The sequence below is a fragment of the Polypterus senegalus genome, chromosome 10 (genome assembly GCF_016835505.1).
Source record: "Polypterus senegalus isolate Bchr_013 chromosome 10, ASM1683550v1, whole genome shotgun sequence".
NCBI classification, from domain to species: Eukaryota; Metazoa; Chordata; class Cladistia; order Polypteriformes; family Polypteridae; genus Polypterus; species Polypterus senegalus.
The window spans coordinates 20,568,401-20,595,950 of record NC_053163.1 but is presented as its reverse complement, the minus strand read 5'-3'; the positions used below and the strand labels follow the sequence as shown (position 1 = coordinate 20,595,950).

At 38.5% G+C, this 27,550-nt stretch overlaps 1 protein-coding gene and 1 long non-coding RNA gene across 2 annotated transcripts; one reads left to right on the top strand and one right to left on the bottom strand.

Moving 5' to 3' along the window:
* Positions 1 to 1,683: 1,683 nt before the first annotated feature.
* On the bottom strand, positions 1,684 to 7,575 carry LOC120536902 (zinc finger protein 493-like). The gene is made up of 2 exons (XM_039765453.1): positions 7,440 to 7,575; positions 1,684 to 2,793 (listed from the first exon to the last, which is right to left on the bottom strand). The coding sequence occupies exon 2, from the start codon at positions 2,737 to 2,739 to the stop codon at positions 1,819 to 1,821; it is 921 nt and encodes a 306-aa protein (XP_039621387.1). The 5' UTR covers positions 2,740 to 2,793; positions 7,440 to 7,575; the 3' UTR covers positions 1,684 to 1,818.
* Positions 7,576 to 19,646: 12,071 nt separating this feature from the next.
* On the top strand, positions 19,647 to 21,349 carry LOC120536201. The gene is made up of 3 exons (XR_005635059.1): positions 19,647 to 19,828; positions 20,393 to 20,465; positions 21,311 to 21,349. It is a non-coding gene; the product is annotated as an uncharacterized LOC120536201 (long non-coding RNA).
* The last annotated feature ends 6,201 nt before the right edge of the window (positions 21,350 to 27,550 follow it).

Here is a 27,550-nt window from a genome sequence, read left to right as displayed (position 1 = left end):
TAATGGATGGATTTCAGGCTCATAGCTTGGCATGGCTGGGGAATGCAGGATACTGAAAAACAAAAAAGTGCTCTGCCTGCCAGAGGAAAAAAAAAACAACAATAAACCTACACAAAAACAACTAAACAGGGTACTCAATTCCAGTTGTGGAGGTCTGTGCTGGGTGCAGGTTTTTTCATTCCAACCAGTTTTGTAGTTAGAAGCCAAACATAGCAGATAATGAGAGAATTTACTTATATGGCTTGTTAGTGCTTTTATTCTTCATCACATTTTATCAGTATGTTTTGTGGTGTGGGATATACATATTAGTCTTTCTCTTCTCTCTCATTTGTTTCAAAACACTGTATAACACAGATGTTTTATGATGCATAAACACAGGTTTAAATGGAGCCACAGGGTTTACCCTTTTAATTTCACCCCATTAACTGATGTTTGCTTGAGAAAACAGACAATAATTAAAATCTTAATGCAGTTGTTTGAAACTAAAATAAGACAATTAAGGGTTCTGAATAGTAACAAAAAAAGTTAACTGGAGCTAGCCCCCCACCCCAATGTTTTAGTAGTAAATAAATGGGTTCTCATTATAGATTCTGTTAAATCAAAAACAGCAGACCGCCAGGTCCAAAGCAGAGTACCCTGGCCCAATAAAGAACTTCATTTCTGTTTATCTGAGTTTAGATTACATAATTCAATAGTGAAGATATTCAAAAGTGCTGTTTATTATGTCCATTAAACAACAAACCAGAAAAGATTTTTTTTTTTAAACACTTCTACAACTGAAGGCGATATTCACCAAAAATGACTGAAAGAAATAAACAAAACACAAAACTTCTTAAGTTTGGCAAAGTTAATCATGCCTGTGCTTCAGCAGCATCTTTGGGTGTTTGACTAGCAACTACTATGTATCTGACTTTGGTAATCTCGTTAAGAGGTTGCCCTTCAGACCTTTCCAAGTGACATATAACTCTTAGTTTTATAAACTGATTGAATTGTAACAGATTCTTGGTAAAGAAGATGAGGAGCAACATTGTGTATTTTATGCTTCACAGACCTGTATGTATGATAAGGTTAACAGCAAAAATAAATACATTACTGTACATTGCTTTGTTTCATTTGTTCTTCTTAGCTGTCTTTATGAGTTTCTTACAGTTTCATCCTTTAGTGACACCTTCTGTTCAAAATAAGAAATGTGTGTAAACACAGTTACATGACCATACAGACAAAGCAAAGCGAATTATGAACATTTAATTTTATGCATTCTGTTCGATCAATTAAAGCTGCTCTATAAAGTATCTTGTTAAAGAGCGGATATCAACGTGGAATACTAATCAATACAATTAAGGACATCACAGTGCTTTAGTGCTGCTGTCCTACAGTTCCAGAGCCCTGGGTTCAAATCTTACTATATGCACTTCACATGGATAGTACCCACACCATGTTCCCTTGTGTCCGAATGAGTTTCCTTTCATGATACAAACACATTGCGGATCAGCTGATCAGTGCTTCTAAACTGAGATTATAGAAGCACCCATGGTTATGTGAATGAGCACATTTAGGACTGGTTTCTGCCTCGTCCCCTTTTGTATTGCTAAGAAAGGCTCTGGTTCCCAGCAATCCTGTACCAGAACAAGTGTTTTAATGAGGACTGGGAGTCATAGGTCTTTCAAGGATCAATCTAAAACCTCACTGTGTTCAAAGACTCAATTTATTAACATTGTGCTTTGGCAAAGAATATTTACATATTCAGTATATTCTCTTATGCTCTACAATATTCATACCAAGTTATTACTTCACTTCAACAGTCTGACATTTTTTCCCTTAATGTAACTTCCTGTGGGTTTTCAAATTACTTAACTGACTGAAGGTCTTTCCACAAAGAGTACAACTGTATGGCTTCCCTCCCACATGGATCCTCTGGTGTTTTCTTAATGCTCCAGACTCACGGAATGTCATCCCACAGTCATTGCAACAGAAAGGTTTCGCTTGTGTGTGAATTCGGTTTTGATTTAACTTTCCAGCTTCACTAGAACTTGCCCCATATTCATTGCATATGGATGGTTTCTCTCCAGCGTGAAGTTTCTGGTGGTTTAGTAAACTGCTTACAAATATAAATGTCTCTCCACATTCTTTACAACTGAAAACCTTATCTTCAGCATGAGCAAGGTGGTGCGTTTTAAGAGTTCCTGAGTATTTCAAGGTCTTCCCACATGCCGGTTTCTCTCCAGTACGAATCTTTTGGTGCAGTGTTAAATTACTTGACCGATTCAAACTCTTTCTAGACTCTAAACTAGGGCATGGGCTGTTTTTTGTGTTTATTAAAGCCTCTTCACAGTCAGTAATTTTGCCTTGGGAACCAGCATTCTTTATCACAGTAGGGAAAACTGGATCCATCTGTGAGCAAAGTGCTTGAGAGGTACTGACTTTTTCTTCCAGCTGCTCTTTCTTACCACATTGATTATGAGGATGGCACTCTTCTTGTCTGAATTTATCACCTGCAGAAATTTCAACCCTACAAAGCTCTTCTCTTGTCAGAGCATAATTTGAATTATTATGCTCTTGTTTAGCATGTACATTGCTCTCATCCTTGTTCTCCATTTTTGTTAGGCCAAATTCTTGCTTCAAGTCATCTTGTATGCAGCTGTCCATGTAAGCCTGGCTATGTTTAACTTTACCTAGAAAGTGTTTCTCTTTAGCAATGTTTCCCCCGCCTTCACAGAAAACACTATCTTGGTTTTCCATTTTGACATTCCTCTCTTCCGTAATCAACTTCTAAATCTTCACTTGGAGAAGAATCTGTACAAAAATTGAAAAGTAGGTATATGTAACAAATTAAATATGCATACAGCACGCTTCAAATAAATGCTTAAAAATACACACATTATAAGGTAATACATTGGAATGAGAATTTTTTCACAATTAATGGTGTGGTCTGAGTGCTCCTTACTGCTTGATAAATTAGAACAGTTTTTCTAAATGGAGAAAAAAAAATATTTGGGGCACAGCGGAAAACAAAGACCACCTTGTTTTGTTTGAATTATAGAAGCAAGATGCATTTTTCAAGTTTTGTTTATTTATGTGAACTTCTTATTTGAATCTGTTTATGCTTGTTATTAACTTTGCTGTACAATTTGTAAGAGTCAACAGCACTACAAGGGGGGAAAAATCATTACATTTGCTCTTGAAGGTGGCTAAGAAATCAAGACACAATCATTTTTAAATGTACATATTTTTCAAATCTACTTCTCCTAACAGAGAGATGAAAGCAGCAGCACTAGACAAATGTCAGTGTGAACTCCTGAAGCAGAACAAGTCTACCTCAGACAATTGTTTACATAAATGGTTTTTAACTTCAGTCTTGAAGAGCCACAGTGGCTGCAGATTTTCATTCTAGTCAATTTCTTAACTGGAAGGAACTTACTTCTGTTACATACTTATGGGCTTAATTTGAGTTTTTAGGTCACTTGATTGGTAAGATATACAACCATCAACTGTTTTTTTAGCTCATAAACAGCTACATTAAAAAGAAAAACAGATATGTAAAAAAGCATAAATGCTTTCCTCATATGGTAACCAATTTGTTAAAACATCCAGAAAGAAGTAAGAGAAAAATGAAAGACCAAGACACACCAATTTGCTTTGGTCCAGAAAAAAAAAACTGAACAACATTAGAAGTCTACAATATCAAAAATGCTTGATAAGTTAAAAAAAAAAAAAAAAACACAAAAGTTGCATTATTAAATAAGATGTTTTAACAGCTAACTGTCTTATAACCTAGAAATCATCTAGACCACAAAAAACAGAATCAGAGATTATGCGGTTATCAGTTATACAGTCTGAGGACCCCTTGTTTACATGTTTGGTAAAATGAGTAGATGCAATTTAGGTAACTTGTCCAGATTCACAAACAGAGACACTAGTAAAGACCAAACATATCAGCTCATGTTTTTACTTTAACATGGCCTTTTTATAACTTCACTTTAACTTAATCCTGATACTCTGTATGTTCAATTCTTCATAATAACTATTCACAGTGGCTCCAAAATCCATACTGACCCCTACTCTCTCTTCTGTTTCCAGTTTCTTTGTGGTGGCGGCCTGCGCCACCACCACCTACTCAAAGCATCATGATGCACCAACATTAATGGACTGAAAGCCAGAAGTCTACGTGACCATCATCATCAGGTCCTTCCATGAAAACCCTAAATACAAAGAGGACTGTTTGACTTATGTTAGGTAGATTGCCCAGAGGGGACTGGGCAGTCTCTTGGTCTGGAACCCCTACAGATTTTATTTTTTTCTCCAGCCTTTGGAGTTTTTTTGTTTTTCTGTCCACCCTGGCCATCGGACCTTACTCTTATTCTATGTTAATTAATGTTGACTTATGTTTATTTTTTATTGTGTCTTCTATTTTTCTATTCATTTTGTAAAGCACTTTGAGCTACATTTTTTTTGTATGAATATGTGCTATATAAATAAATGTTGATTGATTGATTGATTATAGTACAATACTCTATCCACTAATTCAATCAGCAAGCAAGGCGACAAATCAAAATCTACTATGAGCAATGCAGAATTATATCAAGGTGGAAACTGTTCTGTGTTAAAAATGGAAGAAAAAGCTTTGTACAGCGAGTAAAATGGTTTCTTTGCACCAAAGAAACTGTGAAATTAGTTGTTAATTAGATATTTGCCAACATATTAAATACGGCAATAGGAATTACATAAAAGAATAATGAAGGGTAGTCAAGTTGGGACATGTTTTATTATATTTTCAAACATGATTTATGATTTTTTGTGTTTTTTTTCTAAATAACATAATAGAAAAAAATGCTTATGTAATTTAACTATTTGCAAACTATGTAAACTCTCTTAAATACAACCAACATTTGCCTTTTCCAATTGAACACTTTTTTTTTTAATACATGGTAAAGCTCTTGGAGATGTACTTTCTTGCCACAAAAGCTAATTTTATACATGTGCTTATATGCTATTTTATATATATAATGTAACTTAGTAAAATGCATAATGAATATTTATATTTAAATATACTAGAATGTACTACAATATTGTCTTTGTTAAGAGTGGGGAAATAAAGAGGAAAAAAGTTCATTAAAACACACTTAAACCAATTTAAGGTATGCTAGAGGAGACAAATGTGTAGGGCTGCACCAAATGACTATTTTTTTTAATGATTAATCCGGGGTGGCCAACTCTGACCCCTGGATTAGCCTATCGATATTTTTTTCTACTCGTCAACTAATCTAATCAGTAACTTGTAGCATCTACAGAGACATCTATTTTAAATGTAATGCTGATGAGATTAATTGCACATTATGGGATGGTATATATGCTCAGGATACGCAGGTCTGGAACAATGGATGGTATTTAACAATAAAAAAAAAAGTGTCAAAATGCACCGTATCTTTAAAGAATCAAAGTTATTCAAATAAAGTAATGCTGACTTTAACAAAGAAAACTAAACTAGTCAAGTAGTTGGAGTCTGGGGTGCAGTGTCTGTGCCGATTATATACAATCTCATCCTTCTTCCCAGTTTAAGCTCAAAATTTATTGTACATGGTATGCATAATGAAAATAGCAAACAATGATATGTCATTGAGTAAAGCAAAGCAAATATGAAAAGAGATCAAGTACTGCTTATTCTACAAAAATATTCTAAAATAGCCGGGAAACATTTGTTGGTACCTCTGAAAATTATCATAAATAATTGGATTTAAGTGATTTTTCAAACTAGCTGTTTTCTTGAATTTGTATCACGTGTCTCCAATTGTGCAATTAGTCATTCAGTACTCAGACTGCTAATTGGCATCATCATGTGTCCCACACTGAACATGGACCAGAGAAAGTAATGAAGAGATTTGTCTGAGGAGATAGAAAGAAAATCATAGACAAGCATATTGAAGGCAAAGGCTAGAAGACCATAGGACTGTAGCCAACATCCCAGGATGCAGCCACAAGAGAAAATTCAACCCCAGAATGGGAGGAAAGACAGTGAGAATAGCCTACAAAAAGCCAAGGACAACTTCCAAAAAGATACAAACAGATCTCCCAGATCAAGGTCCATCACTGATTTGAATCCTATTGAACATCTATGGAAAGAACTGAAATATGCAGTCTGGAGAAGGCCCCCTTCAAACCTGAAACAGCTGGAGCAGTTTGCTCGGGAAGAATGGGCCAGACTACATGTAGACAGGTGCACAACTCGCATTGAGAGCTACTGGAATTGCTCATTTGCAGTGATTGTCTCTAAAGGTAGTGCAAGAAAATATTAGATTAAGGGTCCCATCATTTTTGTCTATGCTACTTACATGTGTGTCACTATTTGAAATATTGTGTTGAATTAAAACTTGTGATTTTTTGCTAAATACGGAAGAAACAATGACGGGTGCCAATTACGTTTGTCAGTTTCAAATTATTTCAGAAACACTTGTGGGTTCTTTTTATTCCATGGAGGGATAGTAACAAATTTGTCAATGTCTGTAAAAGGATTGAAAGCATCTTTACTGTGGCTTGGAGTAGGATGGAAAAGATTGGATGGATGGATGGATGGATAAATTAATGAAAAGGTGCCCGACAGGACTGGTGAAGAAAAGAACATGTCAGAAACAGCAAGAAAAAGACAACAAAACTGGATGAGACGTGTGCTGAGTGGAGATGCATTGTTTAAAATAGTGGCAGAGGGTACACTGGAGGGGGGGGGGAATCAAGAGGAATGCTAAGACAGAACACTATATTAAACTGAAAAATGGTATATCATACAAGAAATAAAGGAAGATCAGAAGACAGAATAAAATGCAGGAACTCGCGATCGAAAGACCTGCCCCACTGCAAATAACTAACGAAGAAAGTACAATTTAATTCTAACCTCGTATCATTAAAAGCCGCTCGTATGGAGTTTATTGTCAAAGTTTAAGTGAGACATTTGTGGAAATGTACGCATTTCGGTCAAAGCTGTCATTTAGTGTATACCAAACATTTTAGAAAATACAAATACATTGTCCATATTGTTATAGTGCACTCCTTATACGCGTTAAAACAGTAATGTTATTTGCCTAACATTCCATACTTACATCGCATTTTGGGAAACAGCATAAAACAGTATCGAAAAGTTATGCCCTCCCGGAAGAGGCAGACGTTCCACGGGAAACCGACAGCTGTGTCATAAAACGAAAACTTGCTACATATTATTTTCAAAAATCAATAAATAAAACAATACCGTATATAATAAAGAACAGTGTCTGTGGAACTCTTCTAAGAGCCCTCCGTTATCAGCAGGCCACGAGAATTATACTTTCAACTTTGATTTGCAAAGCGCTATAACAACACCATCTTACACCGTGTAAAAAGTCACAATCGAAACAAATAACGCCAACATAAAATACATTAATTGTCCCATTAATAGTAAAAGAGTGTGCTTTTACCGGTAACTGAAGTAAAATCAAACACCTTCATAAAGGAATGCTCCAGTAACACCGCTGTACGCACACAGCTACAGCTTGTTGATTGCTTCGAGCTCCGTCACCAGGACTTCCGGTCTCCGGTGTATCAAAAGAAAAGTTCCTATAAATTAAATCAAAGCTCTGAAACTCTGTTCCGGGTGGGTCGTCTTGGCTGTAGCCTCTTTCTCAATTAGTTCTATTACTGCAGATAATGGAACAGACTTTATTGCCTCAATTGTAATTGGCTCGCTCTTTTTTAGATCTAATCAATATCATTGATAAGGTCTATAATGGATTATGGAAGTAAGGCACATGGTTCAGCTTCTTCTAATTTATTTTTGTTATATTGGGGAAAATTCAGTACAGTGTGTTTAGACTGTGTTTAGGGGCCTTTCATTCTTCTTCAACAAATACTTTATTATTTGAAATGGAACTACTACTTTGTTTAAGAAGAAAATTATTGGATCTAAACTGTTGACTGTATTTCAAGCAAAATCCAGTTCATCCAACAGAAGAAATATTAGATTGTCAGAATTATCAGGGAAGAGCAGTATTGGTGTATAAAATATGAAATATATAGGAAAAGAGTTTTAAGGCTGGTAGAGGAATCTCTGTTTAATAATGATCACATTGCAATGGATAAAAGTTCTATTTGACAAATGGCAAAACCAATTATTGATTATACAATTGGAAAAGATGTAAGCAAAGTGAGGTCATATTCATGGCAGACTTAGTATTAAATAATTATTTAGAAAATAAATATAACCATTTTATGTATATTTATACTGAAGGTTTGAAAAAAAAAACTTTAAGTAAAAGAGTAGCCTCTGTATTTTATGTTAAAAATATGAATGTAAAAAGAGCCATTAGATTATCAGATGAATTATTAATTTTTTTGTAGAAATGATTGCTATTCTTATTGCCTTAGAGTGGCTGAATGAGGTTACACCTAATAGAGCAGTTCTTTAAACAGATTCTTTATTATGTTTGTTGGCCATACATTCAGAAAAATCGTCAAACAGAAATGGCTGGAAGTGAAACATGCAATAATTGGTTGTATTTGAAAAATATTTTAAAATTAGATAGATTCCTGCACACAAAAGAGTGTATTGCAATACAAGAGCATATACTTTATCTATACATTAAATAAAACTGAAATCAATTCTAAGGTGCCTTTAGGAAAATGTGAATTTAAATGCAGAATTAAAAAGGCAGTTTTTAAGGAATGGCAGAACATTTAGGAGCAGGGTGAAAAAGAAAGACATTTATTTCTGTCAAACCTCTTGTAAGAGTTATGAATAAATATTCTCCTTGTCTTCTTCATCTTCTTTTTTCTCTTTATCTTTTCCCACTTGTACATTAGGTCAATGTGCTTGATCAACCTTCTCCGTACAGCTCTGTCCTACATGCCCTCCCCAATAAGACCCTTTATCTTCAAATCTTCTTTTTTTCATTCTCCATCCACCTTTATTTTGTCCTCATTTATTTTTTCTTCCCCTGTACTTCCATTCCCATCACTCTTTTGTCGACATATTGATTGTCTCTCTTCATCACATGAAATGCTCTCTTTGTAATGTAGATTAATATTTTCATAATTGTTTGTAAATTGTCATTTAAGAATTAATTAGTGATTTAAAGAAAGAAGCAACTTTCTCTGAAATGTCATTGTATGCTCTCCAAAGTTTTCAAGATTGGTATTATTGATAATAAGGTTTTTATTAAATGCATCTTTTGGAATGTAATTTGTGGTAGGGGAGTTGGAGTCATTCATTTATCTACTTGCAAGTGTTTCTACAAGAACATTCCATGAGCCATCTCCCCAGGAAGGGACAAGTAAATGTATTTTTTGAAACTAACTAGCCAGCCTGGGGAAACACAACTAGTCAGGACAATAACAAGTCAGCAACTGGAGATGGATTAGGGTCTTTCAGAATGAAGAACTGGTATGAAGTAGGGCTTATTCTGGATTGTGGCTGTTTAGAACTCATTGCTGAATAAGGAGGGCCACTCTGTACCACAACACCCCATTGGTCCATGGTGTGTGAGAGGAAACCAAAGGATCTGCATAAGTTTGGTGTCTCTGTCGCTCTCTTTCTGTGTTTCTCTGTCTCTGCCTTTTTTCCATCTTGAGAAGACCTCTGTCTTGGTACCATACTCAGACAGGCTGCTTGGTCCCAGTGCAGATGATGACTTGATGAGAGCTGACCATAAAGAATCAAGTTCAACTACAAGTTTATGCACTGCCTAAAAGTACACATCTTGCACTAACCAATTATATAGTTTGTAATACCACATTCTTTTTGTCTTTGTATGGCACTAGTTGTAATAAAACGTATTAGGTATGATACATGAATAAATGTGTAACCTTTGTGTTCTGGTACTCTTAACTACTTGCTTGGTTTGAAGATGTGAAAAGAATGGAGGGAAGTATCAAAGTACAGCAATTAATCCTGCAGTGTGGTAAGAGTATGGGATTTAGTAGTGCAAGCCAAAATCTGAGTGAAAAATGTAAGCAAATTGTACTCCCCTTTAATACTTTAAAATAAATAGTTATCAATATAACTGAGAATAGAAGTATTGTTAAAGTCTTTAATTAAATAAGTAAAATATACAGAAATGTAGAAAGTCTAGTAGGAAAAGAAATTACATTAGATATATAAAGTTAGACCCTCCATCCTGCAGATGGCAGCAATGGATTATTAGTGATGATCCAAGTCTGCCATTATCCAGAAGAAAAGATGAAGCAGTTACAGAAATACACTCAAATCAGTCTGTCTGACACCAACTTTTATGCCACAGTCAAAAATCACTGAGATTATATTTTCCTTCCTGTTCTGGTGTTTGATTTGAGTATTAACTGGTTTCTGATTTCTGGATTGTGGACTTATTTGTTTCTAGTTTTTTTTTTTCTTTAAGTATACTTTTAGTTACCTCTTTTTATTTATTTTTTTATTGTATATAATTAGTTTTTGTAATAAATGTTCAAAAGCTTGAAGTTTTATTTGATTTTTTTTTTTTTAACAAGAGGTTTTCCTGGTTTGATCGCCTATTTCTGAATATTACTTAAGTACTGTCTTGAGCCTACACTTTCCTCTTTTTGTTTCTTCTGGTTTGAGCAAAGACCAATTTTGGAGATATAACTTTAGAGAACCTGGAGGCTAGAGTTAGGAGCCAAGGAATCATTTTGGCATTTTGAGTTTGGCGCCTATAGATTGGAAATTCTGAGGCTCTATTTGGAGGTTTATTCTTCATTTTTCCATTTTCTGTATACTCCTGTATTTTGGGCCATAAACTCTTAACAGTGACATGAGAATACAGCACTGTGATTTCCTTTCTCTAATAATTAACTTTACAAGCATTATCTTATTTGAAAAGCGCTTCCCAGAATTTCGTCATTTCAATACTGTATTAATTTCAAACTCAGACTTTGAAAGTTAAAATAGTACTATACCAGCAGCTAAGATTCAGCACTGTTAACCACTATGCCAGTTTTGTTTCCCAGTACCCTTTAAATATTTAATTCATTATTCCTAAACAATGAGTTCAGTTTTTTTGCCACATAAAATTGTGTTTTAAAGTGAAGCATTTTTTATACATTTTAAATATACCTTGCCTGTTTTTGCAGTTTTACAATGGAGATGAAGGGTACATGGGTCCAAAAATGAAAAAAAAGGCTTCAGCTTACCAAATGCTTCCATATTTCATTGCAAGAATGTTATGAGTTATTAATCAATTTCTTCTAAATTCTAAAACATTATGTTCACATCACTTTAGAAAGGCGTAAAAAAGTAAACTCTTTGTGAGATTTGGCCGTTTTAAAAGAAAATCATCTCTGTATTTCATCTCGCTGGTTATTTCTCCCTTTGCAGTACTGTATGAAAGACAAGAAACGGGTGCCTGTCCATCACAGGAACAACTGACACACACACAACACACGCACACACACACACACACACACATATGCACAATCTCATTCTTGCTAATCTAAAATCACCATTTGATATTATCTTTATAGCTTTGTATATGTCTTAGAGAGACCACTACATTAGTCTGGGAGAACATGTACACAGACAACAACCAGGCACACAATTCAAACCCACAACACTAGCAGCACCAGTAGTAATTGTTCTATCTTGCTGCCCTACATAAGACATGCTCATCTTTACAGTATTCAGTTTGCTAGCAAATGTCATTGAAATCGTTATTATTCTATGGCTTTGCATTATAGTTGCAGTGAAATAAGATCTGAAATATCTTTGAAACTGCAGTTGACTTCAATAATGGAAGTTCAGCAGTAACATATTTTCTTTTCCTCATCCAAGGAGAAATGAGTGCTACACACTTGCAAAACTGCTTTCAGTATGTCTTATGTTTAGGTGTTGACATTCAACCTAAGAACTACAAGCCAATAATAATAATAATAATGATAATGATACTAATAATAACAACAATAATAATAATAATAGTAGTACTATGCCAGACCAGGGGGTGGCAAGGTGCACTGACTTTTTCTCTCAATCCTCTGCAGACCATCCATTGGAAATCCTGCTCACTTCCGCATATGATGTTGGCACTTCCGGTAGTGGTGCCTATGATGATGGCACTTTTGGTACCGGTGACAGTGATGTCATCACTTCTGGGTCTATTAATGATGTCATTTCTGGGCCCGATGACACCACTTCCAGTTTTGGACCTGATGACGTCACTTCCTGTCTTGGCCTTTAAAGCCACCATATTTCTTATCCTAATTCAGTTCTGTTTTGGATTTAAACCTGTCAAGAATTTAATACAATTTACCCATTTGCAGTCAGAGCACAATATACAGATGGCTGCCCCAAACCGTTTTGATGTCTTTGGACTATTCTTGTGACACTTGTTAATGTCTAAACTCCACTCACGATGGTGGCATTGAGCAGACATCCAAACAGGAAATGTATTCTTATCTCAAGAAAATTAGAACCAATATTTGGGGGTAAAATTATTATTTCTACTTTCCTTTCATTATCACAAGAATGCCTCATAAACACAGAAGGCATGTTGTGTTAAATCAAAACCATTGCTGTTTCAAAATGGACATATCTAGCAAATTTTAAAACTTTTTCAGTCACCTGATACCCTTCATCCCAATGATAACAACAATGACTCTCTATTTAAAAAAAAAAATCTTGGAAGGCTTGGAAGGAGACAATACATGATTTTCTCTGAGACATTTTAACGTCCCGTGAGACAAGCCAGTGAGACAAAAGGACAGCTGCTATACAGGCTTTTAAATGATCGATGCGCAGCGCAATATGCAAAGCACCCAGCTCTGCAAAAGCAGCAGCAGCAAGTCAGCAGCTGATCCGACTGCATCTCCTCAGCATGTGTTCAGCCACTGTTGGGATTGAACAAAGCGAGCAGGGGGCAAAGCCCCTTAGTATTTTTTTAAAAATTTATAGAAAATACTTCACTTTCAAATATACATTTATGTGGAAAATTATGTGAAAAAATAACTTTAACGTGAAAAATGCTGAAGTTATCCTTTAACTGCTGGTGATGTAAGATTCGGTGTTTTAAAGCAGTTTGGTGTCGGTAGACAGGTTCATGGTCACATAGGCTTACTGTCAGTCTTCATTTTCAAACTACAATTACTGGTTATGTTACACAGCTCAGGGAGGTAACTGGGGTCCTTTGTCAGTTGGGGATGTCCAGCTCATTTTCTGGTGGGCTACAATGGCTGCAGTCTTGCATTCTGGATACACTAAAGGAACATTGTTTTTACACCTTTAATTTAACTGTTTTTGTGAATCACATCTCTCATTGTTCTATTTCTGGATGATGATGGTAGTCTACCAAAATAATAATAATGTATATTTTTTCTCATTTTGACGCAGTGTTAAAATGATCCTTATGTTTCACGCTTGTTCACACATAGAGCCGTGTTCAGCCTTTTAATTAGAGGTTGCTGCCTGAAGTCTGACAACTTCATCTTAAAAAGATGACTACTTCCAAAGAGGAGAGAAAGGTATGAATGTGAATCCTGGCAACAGTTCATTATCATGCATTCCTGGCCTATTTATAACAGAATGGATAGCATCAGCCCCCCCCGACCTTAAACTGGAGTAAGTGGATTATGGGTGAATGGATGTGCTGCTTAGTGTAGCTGCTGGGCTAACGTCTTTAAAGGTGACAAGATTATGAGCGATCTCCTTAATGAAAACAGATGGACTGCAGTACAAAAGAAGTCATTTATTTAATGTTTTGCACTTGCCCTTTATACTAAGTAAGAGATTAGACAGACCATAATAAAGATTTGGGGTAGCACCCAGTGACCGCATATAATGGAAAAACAGTACAGTAAAAATCAAGCAGTAACTGCAGAAGAACATCTTTTTGGACAGGAGTTCCACAGCGAACTCATTTCAAAATGACCAAACTTCTAGTTATATGTCCTTCCAGCAGGAAGAGGCGGGTCTTGGTGGGTGGACACCAGAAGTGATGTCAGAAAATTTTACAGCTGTCAATCATCCAGTCTGCAGAGGGAGGAAGAGAAAAGGCATTAGAACACAGTACCAACCCCTGGAATTATGACGTCCATTGCCTAAACAAACTGGAGTCCGAAAAGAAGGTAAAAAGTAATGAACTTCAAAATGAAATCTCTAATTAAAATTCTAATTACAAAGTTAGATGACTTGGCTTTAAAAGCACCCAAAATGACATGGAAAAATGTAAAAGAATTACAAGTCATAACAGATGGGCCTGGAATAGGGTTCAGAGGGTTCTGGAGGTGAGAAGGAAGTGTTTCAAAACATGTTCTGTGGTGGTTAAGTGCAGTAGACCTAGAAGACTGATGTGTTGGTTGTTACTATGGAGAAGGAGGAGGAGGAGGTTAGGAGCATGCGCTGATACAGCACATTGCCGCACCCATCACATGACAAACTAACTCAGTATCCCAGATTAGGACCCGAGTGCAGCCATGCAATAGGTGACACCTCAGCACCACACCAGTTCAGATGGAATGGAATAGTGTGAGCTTTTTACGGTGGCCAGTGTTCTAATTCTGCCACCAACCCCCAGCTTTTTCTCTGCAGGTTTGAGGGCCTACATGCAGGGCTAGAGGCAGATTAATGTCATACCCATTAATGTCATACCCAGGACGGAGCAATTGCAGAGTAAGGGCCTTGCTCAAGGGCCCAATGAAGTAGAGTCACTTTTGGCGTTTATGGTTCTCCTTTAATAATCCCTGTAGCCAAAGGGTTTGAAGTATGTCATGGTGATCTGTGAAGTTTAATGTCATTGGACCTGATTTTACTCAAACTAAAAACCATTAATTGGTACAGCAGAAACTGTCCAAACTATGCAAACCAGCTGAGAGAGAGAGAGAGAGAGAGAATCTGATACTGCCATGCAAGCAACCTGACAAAGAGATGGAGAAGAATCAAGTGGAAACAGTTCAGGCAGGCTATTAAAGGAGAGCAGGTGTACCCAGTGGTCTAATGGTCAATTTATGGTTTGAAGTAACAGTGTGTTATTTTTCTATGCATGTTTGGAGATTGCATGCTCATGCACGACATTTGCTCTAAACATGGAAGCTCACCAACAGATGGATGGATGGATGACGTCAACACCTGTCCCTCAGATGCCTTCTTCAATGCTGGAGTTGATGAACCCTACTTCTTGTGACACGCCATTCCAGTATCAGGCATCATCTAGAACTTCCTTTGAGTTATTATTTGCAAAGTAAGCTGACATTAAACAAAAGCTAAGTATTTCCCCTATGTGATTCTCTGTGTTCTGTAGCATAACATCACTGCCGTATCATTAGGGAGGGATATAGACTTTTATTTTATATCCATATAGATTCTGGTTAAGTAACATGCTACAATTACCAACGAGCCCATTGCAGGGAGTTTGTGCCCCCTGCTGGATACACTCTCCCTCATATTTATTAATCTATATCTATATATATATATATAAAAAATTCGATGTCTGTCTGTCTGTCTGTATGTCTGTCCACTTTTCACGAGAGAACTACTTAAGGGATTTTGCTTGGGTTTTTTTCTATAATTTGCTTGAACATTCCGGTTGATTTTGCGACTTCTCCCATTGTATTAAGTATCATAGTTCGCTTGCGGTACCGATTTATTTGCGTGAATCTGAGAGAGGCTGTGGGCTGAGGGGAGGAGGGTGGGGCCATCCTCACATGCTCCAGCCTCCGTTTGAGTCACTCTGCCTCTCGCCACGTGTTGGAGTGCACCTTGCCTTCGCTTAACTAGCAATGCCTGTTTGTTCAACAGACATTATCATCTAGAGATTCTTAAAGAGTAACGTTTAACAGTTTTTCATAGAGAGAGAGCAGAGCTAAGTGTATTTTAGAGGATAGCTGCTGATTGGCAGAGATATCACGGGCATATGTTCTTCTCCCGATGCAGGGGACCTGCTCGTGCCAGAGCGGAACATGATAAGATACAGTGGCAACTTTTGACGGTGGAGCGTACCTACCTTCCGCTTGGCCAGAATTACGTTTTTTTTTATTGATTTTTTAAGTTTTTCCTGTTTCACTACAAATGGGGACAGCTAGTTATTTAATAAATCATCATTGTTTTTATCCACATAAATTTCCTTGTGGGTTTGGAGATGGTGAGAAGTGAGTGCCAGACTGATGATCAAACCCTCCACTCTTACATTACGGAAGTAACGCACACAAGTGACACATCGTCTCAATGTGATCGTTTTTCAGGAGTGATGCGGAAAAGTTAGGTACTAACATTGACATATAGTATGTAGTAAATGTTAATCAAACATTGCAAAAGAGTTATGACAGTAGGCGCATGATTTGAGATAAATTAAATTGAGGCTACTGGACAGTAAATAAGCACCATCATACAGGAAAATGAAACTCACCTGATATGTCTATAGTCTTAAAACTGAAGCACATCAGTGTTTGCCCTCAGCAGAGCTCACCATCATTTGTAAACCTGCTTATTTCAAATCTTGTATTTCCATACCATGCTAAGAAGCACATCGCTTTCAAAGCACTCTTGCAGTTGTTTGATAATAGGCAGTTTCCTCGTAAAGCCGTGTTTAGTAATTTTAGAAAACGAGGAAGTAACCAAACATAAATGGTATTGACCCTCGATGATATTTTTTCCTGGTCTAAAAAAATGCTTCTGACCATTGAAAGAAGTCCATGGCACATCCATGGGATTTTTATTGATATATTTATTTTGTAGTGTGAAATGTAAATGAGCTAACTAGAGATTGGAACAAAGTAACAAGTTATGATTCCGAACAAAGCAAATTGACTATGAGTGTGAGAACACCTTTAGACTCGATTCTAAAACAAAAGAAAAAAAAATTAATAATGCTTCATTGATCAGTTCTGTGTCATAGCCACTGGGACAGGTTGAGCCCTATTTACAGTATGTCCAACAGATTCACTCAACTCCGAAGCTAATGACAAGGTTTTCTTTTATTAACTCATGCACACTTGCACTAAAGGGAACGCAAAAGGTACACAGTATGAGTATATAAAGCCCAAAATATTAAAATGACTCTTCTGCTTCTCTGAGCTTATCTAACACAAGAAGTGCTCCATGATCTGTATGGCGAGCTGCCTCAACCCAAACCATTTGTCATCAATGGTTTCTCTCCTCATATATCTCCACTAGCAACCATTGTTCTCTTCAGTTATCATTTTCCTGGGGAAAAATCCCAAAGAAACATGACTCTCTTGTGGTTTCAATCAATACAGCACTTCTTAATCAATCAACATACCCACCCACACACACACTCACACACACGCATTATATTAAGCAAGGCGTCCTCAAAGGCAACATCCCAATCCTATGTACCCTCCTTGAGAGTGTATAGTGGCAGTGCTGCCAGGTGTACCATTTTCTTGCCAAATTGGCCTATTTTTGATCTTTACCTGTGGGAAAAAAATTGGCTTTTGCAGGTTGTGTTTTTTGTGTTACTTTTAAAAAACAATGTGTTATTTTGGGCTATTTTTCATCTCCCCCCAAAGAAATTTTACTATGTTTTTCATCCATCTGCCATCCGTCCTATTTACACTTTTGTTATGTTCTTTACTAAAATTCCCCCTCCACCCCAGTTGTGTGATAGTATATACTCATTCTACCACTCTGAAATATTTCAAACGGGACCCCTAACACTAACCTGTACCTAACCCTCTCACTCTGACACTTTTCCCTGCTTTCTGGAGTGCCATTTTATCTACCTCAGGCATTGGGATAGTTTTTTTGGGCAAATTCACTATTTCTAAGCAGTCGTTGGGCTATAAATTTTTTTAGGAACCTGGCAACCCTGTGTGGTGGATAGTCTGCCATTTGTGAGTTTCCCACCCAGTTCATCGTTTCAGCCCAATAAGAGCTAACTAAGAATACACATAATTTTGAATAACTCTCTGCAAATTGTATGCCTCCTGGGACAACCAGGACAAAGATATTACACTTAAAGTGCTTCAGTTGTATATCCAGTGTGGCCCGTAGAAGGCATCTTGCAACCCTAAAGACCAATCCAGGAGTCGAAAATGACAAAACAAAACAAAGGCTTTATTAACAATGTCTCAATAAGTAATACAGGGGGACAATAAAGTACAACCCAAACAGAAAATAATAAACATGTCTGCCCTAATAGTAACCCCTGGCTACTCTGGTAACATGTATCCTCTGTTCACCTTCCACTACTCAGGTCTCCTTCCTCCCTCAACTTTAAGTTCTCTGAGCAAAGGAAGCAAGGCCCATTTATGCTGTACTCCAACCACCTTACAGGTACTCTGCTGTAAGGGTTCCCCGCTGACATCGAACTATGGTGTTTTATTATTAAGACATCCCCTAGAAGCACCCACTACAGTGGTCAAGGTTCTCCTTTAATAATATTTAATAATAATAGTGGAGAAGGCCAGATTAACATATGTGAGGCCATAACACATAAATCCTAGCAGTCTGGGGAACCTCAAACATTGCAATAGAGTTTTTATTATGACCTCCAACATCTTGAAAGTCCTCTTGCTATGAGGGTAGCATCTGATGCTGGTCAATAAGGGTACCGTTACCCGGATTAACTTCACACAAGCTTCTAATACAATTTCTTCTGATTAATCTTTAACGGCCATAACAGTTACATTCTGTTATATGCTGTGAATGAGCTGTGAAAGTCCCAGCATTGCTTGGATTGTCAAGCATTTATGCAAAATTGATCCTGCAGTTCTTCGCCATTAGTTCTTTTAGTGTACAGTTATTGCTGATTTATCATATGAGGAGCAGATGTCTTAGTAGGAAAAACTTTGCAAGGCCAATTAGTTTTATTCCGATTGTTTTTTCACTCACCAGTGATTAGTTTCTAATCAATTCTAATCAATTCAACTAATGATTGATTCGTTTCAACTTGCAATTACATTATAAATAAATTATTACATTTATATGATGCATATTAAATCTGCAATATTTCTTTTGACAGACATTTCATGGCAAGGCATTTGAGCCATCCATTCAGCATGTAAGAGTAATATGTCTGCTGGGTAGATGAGATTTGGAGTAACCTGGAGAAGGATGCAAAAGCAGGAATGGGTCAAAACTGGGAGATCAATGAAAACCGCGCATCAAAAACAAAGATGAGCACAATTCTTAGTTAAGGGCAAAAGCAAAGAGAATGCAGCACAAAGACTTGAGCAAAGCTGTTGGATAAGGGTGTTTATCCACAGCTCAGTTTGGGAAGGATTTCCTTGGAAGACCTTTTATTTCGTAATGTTGTAATACTGAAATCACGGCCTCCGAGGACATGTCCAAAACAATCATCACATGACCTAACAATGGGTGCCCAAAAAATTTTTTTAAATCCAAATAGGCTGAAACAGTAAAAACAAAAATGCCAGAAATGATTGTAGGAGCTTTAAATAACTCCAAAATGAGTGCTTGATCATGAAAACTGATGTACAATTGCCTTTAAAAAAGAAAAAAGGAATAATTCCTAACAAAGTGTTTTCCAATCTGTGCAAATTGTGCTAATCAGTCTTATGACTTTTATTGATTTGATCATTTTTTTCAACTGTTCCTTCACCTTTAAAAATGATGTATTGTCAAACAACTGTGTGCGAGGAGTATTTTGCAGGTTTGTGTTTGGTGAAGATGGAGAAGGAGGTGAGTGTGACACTTCCATTAACCTTTATTACTTCTGACTCCTTACAATGAAGGAGGAGGAGAAGGAGGAAAACCCCAGAAGATCACTGAGGTCACTTCCTTCGTTCACAAAGCCACACCCCTTCCAATTGGAACCTCATATAAACAAGACTCTCACTGGAAGTCGGCATTAATTTGTGGACCAGCTTCTGAGGCCAGTGGAGCTCCAAACCTCTAAAGACTTTTTACACGGTAATATTTCAATCTTTGGTTCAGTACGTTTGTGCTTTGTTTTCTCGTACCTCGGACACCGAAATTGAATGGGGGCATCCTGTGGGACCAAAATCCTCATTTCTTTTTTCTTGCTTTAATTTTACAGTATATGTAGTTCCTGGATGTAATGGTTCTGTACATTGGCATATTTTTGTATGTTTATTTATGCCTTATTTATTAACGGCTACTTCCCAATATGGGTTTTTTGAGAGACTGCATCTGATTTTTCCTTTTGTTTTTATCATCGCCATTTTGTTTTTCCTGTATGCTGTCTTGTTGTGGTATGGTATGTGGTCCTTGAAGTTATGTGGTTTACCTATTTAATCCGCCACTACAAAGACAAATACTTGGATCACTGTCCGAGTTTGTGGATATCAAGGAGAATCATATCTTTGTGCATGTGTTAATTCTGCTATTAAGGTTTCTTTGTTCTGCATTTTGCTTTGATTTCTTTTAATATGATTATTGGGTTTAGATTTCCATATTTACATTCGATAGGACTGATCTTTGGTTTTGACCTTTTGCTTGTTTCTGCTCTACTAGCCATCACTTTACTTTTGGAAGGCTTTCCTGAACAAGGCTAACACTGGGGTTACGAAGGTCACGGAGTCTATTGGTAATATTTATTTTTTGTTCCTAGGTGTTTTTATCAGTGTTAAATATCAGTCATATTTTCTTATGGGTGCTATCATTCTGGAATAGTACTGTTGAGGATTGCTAGGCCATTACAATAAAACCTTGGATTGCGAGTAACTTGGTCAGCGAGTGTTTTGCAAGACGAGCAAAAATTTTTAATAAATTTTAAATGAGTGAGATTTTGCAATACGAGTAGTATGTATACGCTTTGCCTGCCGAGCGTCACGTGATCACAACTGAGCCGAAGGTTCTTCTCTCTCCGTGAGATTGTGGGTAATCGTCTCCCATGCTCAGTCTCAGTTGGCGTGCCTCATTTGTATGAGTGGATAGCGCTTTGAGTACTGAGAAAGCACTATATAAATGTAATGAATTATTATTATTATTATTATTACTGTTTACTATAGCATTGTGACCTTGTGTGTGTGCGAGCGATGAATCTGTTTAATGTGGAAAAATAAAAATCAGTTATTGATCAAATCTGGTGTGCGTGACAAGGGCCATGAACAGTCTGTCTTGCGACAAGTGCAACTTCTGTTTTCTGTAACAAACAAGAAGTTACAAGTGCCCGACTGATGACCTTTAAAATTGTGTAACTGCTGATCCAAACAAAATTATTGTAAAGATGTAATGTCTTGAAATTCTTGTGCAACTAAAGTCATAAGGTCAAATTTTGCGCTTAGCATTATAAAAGATTTAGGACACCGACTTCTCGGGGCAGATGAAGGGCAGGTGTCCTAGGACTGTGCTTCTCTGTCAATCTTACCTTTGCCTGGTGTGTATTAATAAAATATTTTTTACTAACTTTAATTATATCTCTGTCTTCAGTCACGAGAAACGACACTAGAGAAAAAGTGTCCACAGTTTTCTGGCGCCCAGACGTGGGGCAGGAGACGGCCGGCTGACTCCTTGAGCGGGAAGACCTCAGCGATCTGTCTTCTTGAAGCAGACTGCCGCTACTGAGATCTCCGGCAGCAGTGTAAGCAGCTCCGATAAAAGTTAGGACTGCCCTGTCCTGAGATGGCTTCTGCGTGAGGAGTCCCCGGTCTCCTCCTGGTTCAACCACGGTGACTGAAAAGGATTTCCTGACAGAGCTAATTGACACCCAGGCTGGGGTAAGTACCATCGGGGGATTCCCGGGATATAAGGGAAGACGTAACAGGTTTGCTGGTATTGCCCTTGAAACTGGAAGTGACTGAAAGTATAAAATTACTCTAACTGGGAGTTAGGAGTAGGTATAAAATTACTTTAACCAGAAGTCACTGGCTGTTAGGGAAAGAAAAGAAAGTGGTGCTTGCTGAAAAATTATAGAAGGGAATCGGGTTTTTAGGACTAGGTGCGTGGCACACCTTAAAGAGAGCCTAAAAGATTCAGTCGACGAGCAAGGCTGAAGATAAGATATAAATGTTAACAGTTTAAATGGTTAAAGTAGGGGAAAGAAATTAAAAGTACGTACTAAATAAAATAATTGCTCCCTTAGCGCATAAGAAAAGAAATTATTGCGTAGAGAGAAGGAAGCAGGAAATTAGTGATGGGGACACATGGCAGCAAACCTGTTAAACAAAATAGGGAGGGATCAAAATCATTAATGTTAGAAGGACTGTTTTCGGAGGATCACCAGACGTCTAAAAAAAAAAAAAATGATGAGTCTCCAAGAAAGTTAATCGAGAAAAAGACAGGTTTAGATTTTAAGAAAGCATGTAAAAAGTGGAATAGGCAGAGCGGAGGGCGGTGGCCGTTAGAAAGGACAGGAGACGCAAGTGAAATTCAGGAAATTAAAAAAATATTATGTAGAAATGCACAAGGGTGTTGTATGTAGAAGTGTATGAGGATGTTGTAATAGAGGTATGTGTTATGTATGACAGATGGGAGTTGGTTATTAAAGATTGTAATTTAAAGGCAGTACAGAAATGAATTATTGGCTGCAGAAAGTTAGAACTAGAAGGAAAAAAAAAAAAGTTATTTATAGCTTACAGAAAGTGCAAGCAGATTCGGGACCGCAGTCGAATGAGAAGCGGAAGAAGAAAGAAAAAAAAAAAAGACCCGTTATATCCCACACTTGTTCCTCCACCTTTCCTACACCATCCACAGCCCCCACCTTCTCCTCCGCCACCTCCAGCGCCCACCGCACCAGAATTAAAAGATGATCCCTTGGGGTCTGGTTTCTTTGAAGAATATCATTATGATCCCTCATTACACACTGATCCGGGGGATGACAAAAGTAACGTAATGGGTGCGGCAGGTGGGTTTCACGATCCTAGAACCTCCATTTCACAACGCACTAGAAGTCAAACCCTATTCCTTCAGCCCCCTAATCAAAACACCACCTTTCGATCCCCCTTAAAGTCCCCCAAACCCACAGGCCCCTTATTCGAATACCCCTGATTGAGATCCCAGAACCCCCCGACATGATTCAATGCAACCTGCAGGAGCTAATAACCCCACTACTGTAATGATACATCGTAACTGGGACATTCAAGAGCTGAAGGACGTTGTGTCCGAATTGCCTGATCCCAAAGTCATCGGTGTGTTTAAAAAATTCATAGAACAATTACAGCAGCTGTATGATATGTATAAGCCTAATGCCACAGAATGGACTCAGGTGCTGTGGAGAAAGCTTGGCACCACATGGGACACTGTCAATCATGGACAGCATAACGGAAACCCGTGGCAGTGGAACGAGGCGTTGCCTCGGGGCCGGGATGAAGGTCCCTTTATTACGCAATGGGAACATGTTAAAATAATATTAAGGACAAGTATAAGAAAGGCAGAGACTGGTCTCTTATCTCGGCTGCCAAACAGAAAAAAAGAGACAGTAGATGAATGGGCACGCTGAATTTAAGAGTTAATGGCAACACACTCCGGCCTTGAAGATCCAGACAACCGAACTAAAACTGCAGTTCCTCTTTTGTTTCCGGACTTAGAAGCGACATTCAAAACAAGGTATCCTGTATTAGATGAGAGGCTGCCGCGTTTGAGGAAGTAAAACGTCACGCAGTGCATGCTGAACGACAGAGCAAGCAGAAAGAGTCAGACACCCAGACAAAGCTGATTGCAGCACAAATGAACTATTACACTGGTGGGGCCACTCCCGGCAGAAGTCGTGGACGTGGAGGATTTTTCCGGGGACAAGGGTGTGGACGGGGACGAGGTAGCGGATATATGTTACCTAATCCAAGTGGATCATCCACTCAGCTGCCTCCCTCCAGATCCAAACGCTACACCATATGCTTGTTACGGGTGTGGTGAAATGGGACACTTCTGCCGCAATTGCCCTCACAAGTGCCCACCCCCTCCTCCACCACCTGAACAATTTGATGTTTCATGGACATAGGAATCCGCAGGGATCCCCAGCCCTTCTCTTCAACTACCTTTGCTCACCCATAATTCAGAGACTGATCCATTATTGACTTTGCTGGCTGGTGAATGGCACTGAAACTGTTTTCCTCGTGGACACAGGAGCCACGCGCTCAGCCCTTTCGCTGAAGGAGGTCCCTGCCTCAAGAGATTCTTCGAGTTCAGCTGCATTCCAGTGATTCCACTTTAACACACTGATTTCTTTTAAATCAGCTCTGTCCAGTTAACCTCTTAGGAAGGGATCTCATGACAAAACTTTCTCTCTCCATTTCAATGAAATGTTTCCCCACACACCATCCTTCTTAAAGCCCTTCACTCCTGCTTGTTTCCCAATCTCCAAGCCCCTGACACCCTATTGTACTGCCCAATATTTCCCTAGAAGTAGACACCCCTGGCTAGAATCTTTTCTTTCATCAGGTACCTGCCCGAAACCCTTCACATCCCCTGCATTTTCATTTCCCCACAAAAGCTGCTGCATTTGTACATCTTACATATTCACAGAATATTTTTATCTTGGTGGGTCAGTACCTCATATTTCTTTAGCTAAATCAAGCACTGTCCATTGGGTGGAAATCGGACCATGGGTAGAACAATGTCTTAATAGAACAGACTGGTTACATGTTGCTCAGGTGTTTTGATACCTCAGACCATTTAATAACTAAAGTTGTGCTTCAAACTGATTTTTAGTACACGCGTATTGTGCGCACTTCCCTTTCTGTTTCATTGCAAACTACTTCCCTTCTTGGCTCTCAGTGCTTCCTGACTCTTTGTGGTCTCAGGGTAAAAATGATTATGGAAGGATAGCCCATTGTGAGCCTCTGGTGATCTACCCTAAATCTTCTTCCGCCCGCATCGTGCCCAGTATCCTCTGTCTCCTGAAGCAGAGGCTGGCATCTCCGCCGTACATTCCGATCTTGTGAAACGCAGTGCGATTATTCCAATTAAATATTCTCCAGTTAATTCTCCCATTTTACCTGTAAAAAAGGCTGACGGTTCATGGCGTTTTGTTCAAGACTTACGACAAGTGAATGCTGCAATCTTTCCTAGAGCTCCTATTGTACCTAATCCTTCCACTATTCTTTCTGCAATCCCTCCCTCTGCTCGTTATTTTTCAGTAATTGATTTAGCCAATGCTTTTTCTCTATCCCTGTACACCCTGACTCGCAATTCTGGTTTGCTTTTACTTTCCAAAGCCGCCGTTGGACATGGACTGTCATGCCTCAGGGATATACTGAAGCCCCTTGTGTGTATGGACAAGCGCTTGCTCAAAATTTAGAAGGGTTCTGGCCAGACCGAGGTAGTACATTAATACAGTATGTAGATGATATTATGTTATGCAGTGCTACTGAAGAAGATTGTGCAAGACACTAAAAACTACTGCAGTTTCTGGGGGACAATGGACATAAAGTTTCAAAGGCTAAATTGCAATTAATTCAAACAACTGTAAAATATTTAGGTCATGACATCACAAATGGAACAAGAGCTCTCTAGCGATCGCATTAACACCATTCAAAATCTTCCCAGACCTGTCACAAAACAACAGGTTATGTCTGTATTGGGCATTCTGGGTTACTGCCGGCAATGGATTTTGAATTTCACTGAAAGAGCACAGCCGTTACAAAATTTAGCAAACACCCCTGGCCTTCCTCTTTCTGGTCAGGTGCAATGGACCGAGCAGGCTGAGAAGGCTCTCTGTGACTTAAAAATGCACTTCCTCGCACCAGCCTTGGGCCTTCCGGACTTTCGCCCTTCACTCTGTTCGTGGACGAAAAGGGGGATATATGAATGCAGTTTTAACACAATTACATGGGGATAAACAAAGGCAATAGCTTATTTTTCGAAAAATTGGATCCAGTGGCTGCAGCACTTCCGCCTTGCCTTAGGGCTGTGGCTGCCACAACAGAAGCTGTGCTAGCCAGTACAGATATAGTGCTCATGAGCCCCCTAACAGTAAAGGTGCCTCACGCTGTACATTCCATTTTAGTACAGGCTAAGACCTCCCATCTCACTACTGCTAGGGCAATACACTATCAGAATGTACTCTGTACTTTGTCAAACGTCACAATTGAAAGATGCTCCACTTTAAATCCAGCCACCCTGTTGCCAACAAATAATGACGGCGAACCGCATAATTGCCATACAGAAATAGCAAAGGTTGTAAAGCCTCGAGTAGATCTACAGGAAACACCTTTAGAAATTGGAGAAAATATTTTTGTAGACGGATGTTCTTTGCGATTGGAAAACGGAGCACCCTCAACTAGTTACGCAGTGGTCCAAGGGGACCGCCTGCTGGAAGCAAATCGAATTTCATCAAGTTTAAGTGCACAAGCAGCTGAATTAATAGCGCTCACCCGAGCATGTCAGCTGTCTGAAGGAAAAATCATAACAATTTATACAGATTCCAGATATGCCTTTGGAGTCTGCCATGATCATGGGGCATTATGGAAATTGAGGGATTTAAGACCAGTACTGGCAAGCCCATCCAACATCAAAAGTTAATCGAATCCCTCTTGGAAGCCATAACTAAACCATCAAAGCTAGCGATTGTTAAATGTCAAGCTCACACAGGAAAACAGGACCTGTCAGCAAAGGAAATGAATTGGCAGATTACTTTGCTAAAAAGGCTGCATACAGTAACACACCAATCTCTTTATTCCAACAGAGAAATGACAGGGCCCTGATAATCAAATTATTTCTTTACAGAGTGCAGCCACGGATATTGAAAAGAAAAAATGGTCCAAAGAAGGATCCCTCTCTGATGGAGTCTGGACCCATCAGCAAACTAACAAACCTTTTCTCCCAAAAGCTTCTTTTCCAGGTATGGCAAAATAGCCCATGGCCTCGACCATGCTGGGAAAGATGCCATGGTTCAAGATGTTGAAAAACATTGGGAAGCTGTAGGCTTCTCTACATATGCAGAGCAATTCTGTAGACGCTGTGCATTATGTCAAAGGTTTAATGTAGGAAAAGGCACTCAGGTAAGTCCCGCCGTTACTCCTAACCCAATGGGTCCGTTTGAACACCTCCAAATGGATTTTATTGAACTAACACCGTCTAAAGGTTACCGATATTGCCTTGTGATTGTCGATGTGTTCTCCCGATGGGTAGAAGCTTTCCCTTCAAAACACAATGATGCCAAAACGGTTGCTAAAGCACTAATTAAAGAAATTATTCCAAGATGGGGCATCCCGCAAAAGTTACAGACAGATAATGGTACTCACTTTGTGAATTCCATTATAAATGAATTGACTACCTGGCTACAGATCAATGTACATCATTACTGCAAATACCATCCACAAAGTGAGGGTATTGTGGAACGATGCAATGGCACCCTAAAAGCTAAGCTTGCAAAAATTTGTGAACAGACCGATTTATCTTGGCCAGATGCTTTGCCCCTGGCTTTAATGGGATTGAGGGGGCGGACACATCGGCAATTGGGACTATCGCCGTTTGAAATTCTGACTGGACGACCCATGCCCGTTGGCATGGTTATAGGAAATGTGAACCTGCATACCGTGGACAATGATCTTCTCTCTAGTCTTACAGGCCTCCGAGCGTCCCTGAAGGAAGTCCACGAGCAGGTTAATCAGGCTTGGAGAACCAGCCCTCCATCTAAGACTTCGCGATTCCCTTGGGCACCTGGATCCTGGTTCGAGACACCCGGAGGAAACATTGGCATCAGCCTAGGTGGAGAGGACCGTTCCAAGTTCT

What these genes read in the sequence shown, in the direction of transcription:
- LOC120536902 (XM_039765453.1), bottom strand. Translation starts at nt 2,739, where the DNA reads ATGGAAAACCAAGATAGTGTTTTCTGTGAAGGCGGGGGAAACATTGCT.